Source organism: Eurytemora carolleeae, unplaced genomic scaffold (assembly GCF_000591075.1).
Source record: "Eurytemora carolleeae unplaced genomic scaffold, Eaff_2.0 scaffold1741, whole genome shotgun sequence".
Lineage (NCBI taxonomy): Eukaryota > Metazoa > Arthropoda > Copepoda > Calanoida > Temoridae > Eurytemora > Eurytemora carolleeae.
Window position 1 is genome coordinate 36,501 of NW_019397662.1, and position 6,000 is coordinate 42,500.

General features: G+C 32.8%; 2 protein-coding genes across 2 annotated transcripts in view; both read right to left on the bottom strand.

Annotated features, from left to right (window-relative positions):
• Positions 1–266: 266 nt before the first annotated feature.
• On the bottom strand, positions 267–4,556 carry LOC111715400 (steryl-sulfatase). The gene is made up of 9 exons (XM_023490712.1): positions 4,474–4,556; positions 4,364–4,410; positions 4,196–4,242; positions 3,143–3,193; positions 2,615–2,731; positions 2,106–2,198; positions 1,847–1,913; positions 1,389–1,449; positions 267–727 (listed from the first exon to the last, which is right to left on the bottom strand). Exons 3-9 carry the CDS (start codon positions 4,213–4,215, stop codon positions 267–269), a joined length of 870 nt encoding a protein of 289 aa, XP_023346480.1. The 5' UTR covers positions 4,216–4,242; positions 4,364–4,410; positions 4,474–4,556.
• Positions 4,557–5,345: 789 nt separating this feature from the next.
• The window catches only part of LOC111715402 (arylsulfatase H), a gene marked incomplete at its 5' end in the record, with an annotated part of 2,416 nt that continues 1,761 nt past the window's right edge, over positions 5,346–6,000 (bottom strand). Inside the window, 1 exon segment of the mRNA XM_023490713.1 lies at positions 5,346–5,416. Coding sequence (XP_023346481.1) covers positions 5,346–5,416 — 71 coding nt within the window.

Below are 6,000 nucleotides of genomic sequence, written 5' to 3' on the forward strand. Positions count from 1 at the left end.
TGAAATATCTGGTCAATCTCAGTGCGAAAAAAAATTCAAAACTTCAAAAATTTCGATCTGGGTAGTGATAGGTAAATATAATGCAAATTTCTTAAATAATGAACTATTCGTATATTAAAATGATCTTATCTAAATGTTAAATGATTTTCATGAGTATTTTGTATCAATGAAAGTGAAAAGAAATAATTCTACAGATTTTTTAAGATTAGTAATATCTTAACTTTGATACATGCTAATCATGACTTAAACAAAAATTATGTCTTGAACTAATCTTCTATGTACTGCACAGGAAGGAATGGCTGCAACCACGGATGCGGCATGACTCTCCAAGAGAACAACTGTGACGGCATGCTGTTTCGCGCCACATCCTCGCGAAATGCATTCAGTTCTTCTCGCATTTTTGGCTCAAGACTAGTGTACACTTTGCACTCCGGATCCAGCGGATTTTCTTCTCTTCTGTCATCGTCAATATCAACCAATAGCACTGTCTCGTGTTTAACAACTCCGGGCCCATGACATGGACAAAAATCGGTATCACAACCGCCATTTTGGTTCAACTTGGGCTGGCTCAAGATCCATTTGTAAGTTTTCTGTCCGGTCCATGATCGGACGGTAAAAACATCGGATCCACAAAAATGGTATAAGGTTCGGGGCGGGAGTGGATGGTTTGATGTGAGAAGGGGAACAAGAGAAACTCCGTCTAAATGCATCTGTGATACATCAGATCCTAAAATTGATGAAGAATGAGAAAGGTTTGACATAATTAACGGTTGCGACAAATAATTTTTACGGAAATATTTCCCGTATTTTCGAAGATTTGAGGAAAAATATGAGAACTTTGATGATTTTTTTCAAAACAATTTCCAATTTCACTGAAAAGAAATCTAAAAAATTTAAATTCTTAAAATATGTTTTTGGAAAGGGGGGGATTGATTTTCAACAAAATGTATAACCCTACCGGAAGTTGGACTTCAGGATTTAAAAGGTGCTTTATTCACGAGGGTGGGAAGGTACATGCTATATTCACGAGGGTGGGAAGGTACATGCTATATTCACGAGGGTGGGAAGGTACATGCTATNCTTAAAAATTCTGCAAATTTTGTTGTTTTTTCAAAAATTAAAACTCTCACGATTATTTTATAATTAGTGTTGCATATGTGACCAAAAATGTTCTTAAAGCCATCAATGTAATTATGTTCTCTGGTTTTAAATATATTTTTAGAAAATTCTAAGATGTAAAAATGTTCTAACTTACAAATTCAGATATAAAGTGGAAAACATAAAAAAAATATTGCTCCCTAGAGAGGACCAAAAATATCCAACAAATTTCAGAAGAAAAATTCATTTTTGACAATTTCCGTTAAGTATTTTCATGGGAATTAGCATACCTAAAGCTCCATTCCCCTTCCCTCCACGGAAATCCCCATTGTAACCTCCTTTATCCCCAACCTAAACTTTAACACATATATCATTTGAATGAGAAAAAAGGTACGAAAAAAAATATCAATGGATAAGCAAAAAACGGTGATTGAATTAAAAGGATGAAAAAATACAAAAACGAACGAACAACTGAATTAAAGGAAGGATGAATGAAAGGATGATTAAATGAATGAAACAATGCATAAAAGATTGAATGAATTAAAGGATGAAAGAATATTAAACAAACGAATCGCTGAATTAAAGAATGAATGAATGAAAGAATAGATGAATGAATCAATGAATGAAAGGATGAATAGATAAAAGAATGAAAGTATGAATGAAAGCATGAATAAATGAATGAATGAATGGATGAATAAATAAATGAATGAAAGGATAAATAAGTGAATGAATAAATGAATGAATTAACCTGTGGATGATTTCCTCCATGATCTGAAGTGAAGAATATAAACGTATTATTATCTACCCCCGTATCTCTACAAATATTAACAATCAATCAATAAAATAAGGAGCATTTTCGTTTTTAAATAATCCATCAAAAATGTATTGAAAATGTATTTTTAGGTAAATATAAAGCACTGATGATCATAGATTTATAAAAAAACTATTATTTTTGAAATTTTTGAGAAATCTCGAAAATCTTTAAAGTTGATTGATTGATATATTACCTGAGGGTTTGCAGTATTCTGCCAATACAGAAATCTGTCTCCAGAATACTATCCCCATAGGAACCATGCACACTTCTTCCAGAAAACTTCGGACTATATTAATTCTTTAATCAATTCAGTTTATCCTTGTTGGTCTTTAGTCTAGAGAGATAATAAACTATTCGACAAGCATCAAGTAGAAAACTTGGAAGATCGTAGATCGAGGGAGGGGGGGGGGGGCAATTAGAATCGAACTACCTGACCTGTTTATATATTCCTACCTGCCTATTAAGGGATTATGTATATGTGTGAAGGAATGCTTTTGAAAGATCTAACACACTGTACTGTACATGTAATCCTACCTGCCCATTAATGGAACATGTAACATGTGTGAAGAAATGCATCAGAAGGAACGGGCCCACTGTACAGTACATATATTCCTACCTGCCTATTAATGGAACATGTACATGTGAAAAGGAATGCATGAGAAGGAACGAACCCATTGCACTGTACTGTACATGTATTCATACCTGCCTATTAATGGAACATGTACATGTGTAAAGGAATGCACGAGAAGGAACGGGTCCTCGGACTGCGCAGATTCTTGGATGAATTTAACAGACTTGTCAGTCAGTCTTTCGTCCAACCTAAGCTTAGAACAATGACAAGTTTTGAAATAAAAATAATTTACAGATTTATCAAGAAAACGATTGAATTTTGATTGAATAATAAATTGGTGAAAGTGACTGTTGTTGTAATTTCAAGTGAGCTTCCATTTAAAGAAGAGCATGCTTGACAACTGCACTCTAATTAAAACTTAATCTAATCTTTGATGGAGACATTTTGCCGTTACCAGCTTAAAAAGTGTTCAATTCCGACAAAGCTTTAAGGGCTACCGTTGTAAATTGGACAAGTAGAGAGTCACTTGAAATTGCGTCTGTTCCACGGGGTCTTCATAATAGGGGGGGAAGTGAAAGGCGACCCGAAAGCCAGAATAGTCGCGGGGTGCATACAGTCCTTCCAATGATTCTTTTTATAAGTTGACATTGATTCCATGCCTGGTTAAATCTAAGGGTTTCTCCACCACTTTACTATTCTCCATCAGAAAACTAAAAAAACATATTTCAAAATGGCAAGCTACCATGTGTTTATATTTTCAAATAACAAACCAGCCCCAAAAGAAAAAAAAAGAAAACTTGATGGGGTCGGAAAGAAGACGGTAAGAAGAAATATGAAAACTTGATGGGGTCGGAAAGAAGACGGTAAGAAGAAAAATGAAAACTTGATGGGGTCGGAAAGAAGACGGTAAGAAGAAAAATGAAAACTTGATGGGGTCGGAAAGAAGACGGTAAGAAGAAAAATGAAAACTTGATGGGGTCGGAAAGAAGACGGTAAGAAGAAAAATGAAAACTTGATGGGGTCGGAAAGAAGACGGTAAGAAGAAAAATGAAAACTTGATGGGGTCGGAAAGAAGACGGTAAGAAGAAAAATGAAAACTTGATGGGGTCGGAAAGAAGACGGTAAGAAGAAAAATGAAAACTTGATGGGGTCGGAAAGAAGACGGTAAGAAGAAAAATGAAAACTTGATGGGGTCGGAAAGAAGACGGTAAGAAGAAAAATGAAAACTTGATGGGGTCGGAAAGAAGACGGTAAGAAGAAAAATGAAAACTTGATGGGGTTGGAAAGAAAAGAATGAAAACTTGATTAGGTCGGAAAGAAGAAAAATGAAAACTTGATGGGTTTGGAAAGAAAAGAATGAAAACTTGATGGGGTCGGAAAGAAGAAAAATGAAAACTTGATGGGTTTGGAAAGAAAAGAATGAAAACTTGATGGGGTCGGAAAGAAGAAAAATGAAAAATTGATGGGTTTGGAAAGAAAAGAATGAAAACTTGATGGGGTCGGAAAGAAGACGGAAATAAGAAAAATGAAAACTTAATGGGGTCGGAAATTGCACGACTAAAATATTCCCTTTTTAAAAAGTTCAGGAAAACCATGTTTTCTTCCTGGCACAAAATAAAAAATAAAAAAATTCAATAAAAAACACCCCTGAAGATTCAAAGTGTAAAGAATAACAGAAGTATGCAAGGTTTTTAAAATCAAAATTGAATTACCTGTTTAAAAATTTGTCCATAAAATCTGATCTTTGCCAAAATGCATCCTTGAAACATTAATATACATTAATTTACTTTTCATCATAAGACAATGAAATTGTAATTTCAAAATTGTTAAAAAAATTAAATCGAAAAAAATTTTATTTGAAAAAATGTAATATTTAATTCCTGATTGGTTAGACGGAGATGCTCCAAAAAGAACCAACCAATAAGAACTGAACAGACAAAAACAAAAATCAAACGAATAATCAATGTTTACAAAACTATCTAGTATTTACCGAAGCAAAGGAAAGAGAAGATGGAGGACTTGAGGTTTAAAAATCTGAAACTAAAATTCAATTTTTAAGTAAAAAATATTTAAAGGGACTGTTTACAAAAAAATATTTAAAGGGACTGTTTACAAATCAAGATTTAAAGGGACTGTTAACAAAAAAAGATTTAAAGGGACGTTTCACAAAAAAAAAATTTAAAGGGACTGTTAACAAATAAAGAAGAAAGGATAATGGTTGATAACTCGTTACATCAGCAATAGATTAAAACTGTAGAATAGGAAGGCGACATTAAAGCAATACTGAAGTCTATTGGATGTTGTTACACACAAAAAGCTTTAAAAGTAAGTTATTAAATTGCTCATTAGTTGAAATGTGTCTGTTTACACTGCACAGTGACAATTAATGTGTCTCATGCTCATTGGACTATCTAAAGTCATAACTTGAGTCTAAAAGTCGACTTTCTATTCCAGAGTTTTCTGGTTATGACTGCAGTAAATTAACTAGTGTTTCAGTGCCGGATATTGTTTTGAAATATACATATTACATATATATTATAAATAATAACTGTATGATATTAAAACATTTAGATGATTAAAGGGACAGACCGGCTATGTAAGGTAGTTGAACTGAGTATGCAGTGTTGTGGAAACCTTTTTAGGATTCATTTGAGACACAGGTTGAGAAAATTAAAATTAATTTTATCATCGAAAATAAGTAATCTTGTTCAATTATAAGTTTCTATTTTCTCATTATTCGCAAAAATTTTCTGCAGATTTTCTGGAATTATTATTGAAAAGACGACATTTGAAGAATTTGAAGAAATCTGCGAATCTGGGGGTGGATACGTTTTCAGAATTAAGAACAAAAAACGTAAATAATTACCCATCTTGAGTGCCAAAAGATCCAACTCGAGTAAAGGGAAGTCCAAAAAAATAATCAAATCCATGTCCTGCAAATCAAATATCATTAGTTTCAATACTTATGCATTATTTTTTTTAAGTTCACCCGAAAGTCTTAAATTTTTTATTTTTCGACAAGAGCTTTTGATTTTTTATCCACTTTCTTTTTCAGACTTTTATTTAACTTTGTCTAGATTTCTTAATCAATTACGTAGACCAGTGTTGCGCAGATTTATTTTTAAATAATTTAATAAACTAGGCTTACAAGGCGCTTCACGCTAATCTTCTACTTCAATTGTAAACATTTTCTCTTTGTATAAATTTTTAAACATAAACAAAACAAAAATTTCGCGCTTTTATGAAAAAATTCGTGGTTTTTCAAATTTGAATGACAATCAATTTTGTTTGGACCCGATCGGTTCAGCCGTTTCGACGTTATAATTGGATATAAACACACAGACACCCAGACAAGCAAAGTATATATATAAATTCTCAAATTTTTTTTATCGCAAGAGCTAGGAACTTTTAAATTAACGAAGCCGACTTAATCGGTTTAATCAAGTAATTCAAATTAATTCCGATAGATCAGTGCGTACATTCAAATTTTAAGAATCACTTGGGAGTAATAAAATCT

Excerpts from the sequence above, each read along its gene's own strand:
- LOC111715400 (XM_023490712.1), bottom strand. The coding sequence starts at position 4,215 with ATGGACAAATTTTTAAACAG. Across the intron at positions 3,194-4,195 it reads ATGGACAAATTTTTAAACAG|TTTTCTGATGGAGAATAGTA; the intron begins GTAATTCAATTT and ends ATGTTTTTTTAG. Across the intron at positions 2,199-2,614 it reads CATGTTCCATTAATAGGCAG|TCCGAAGTTTTCTGGAAGAA; the intron begins GTATGAATACAT and ends GAATTAATATAG.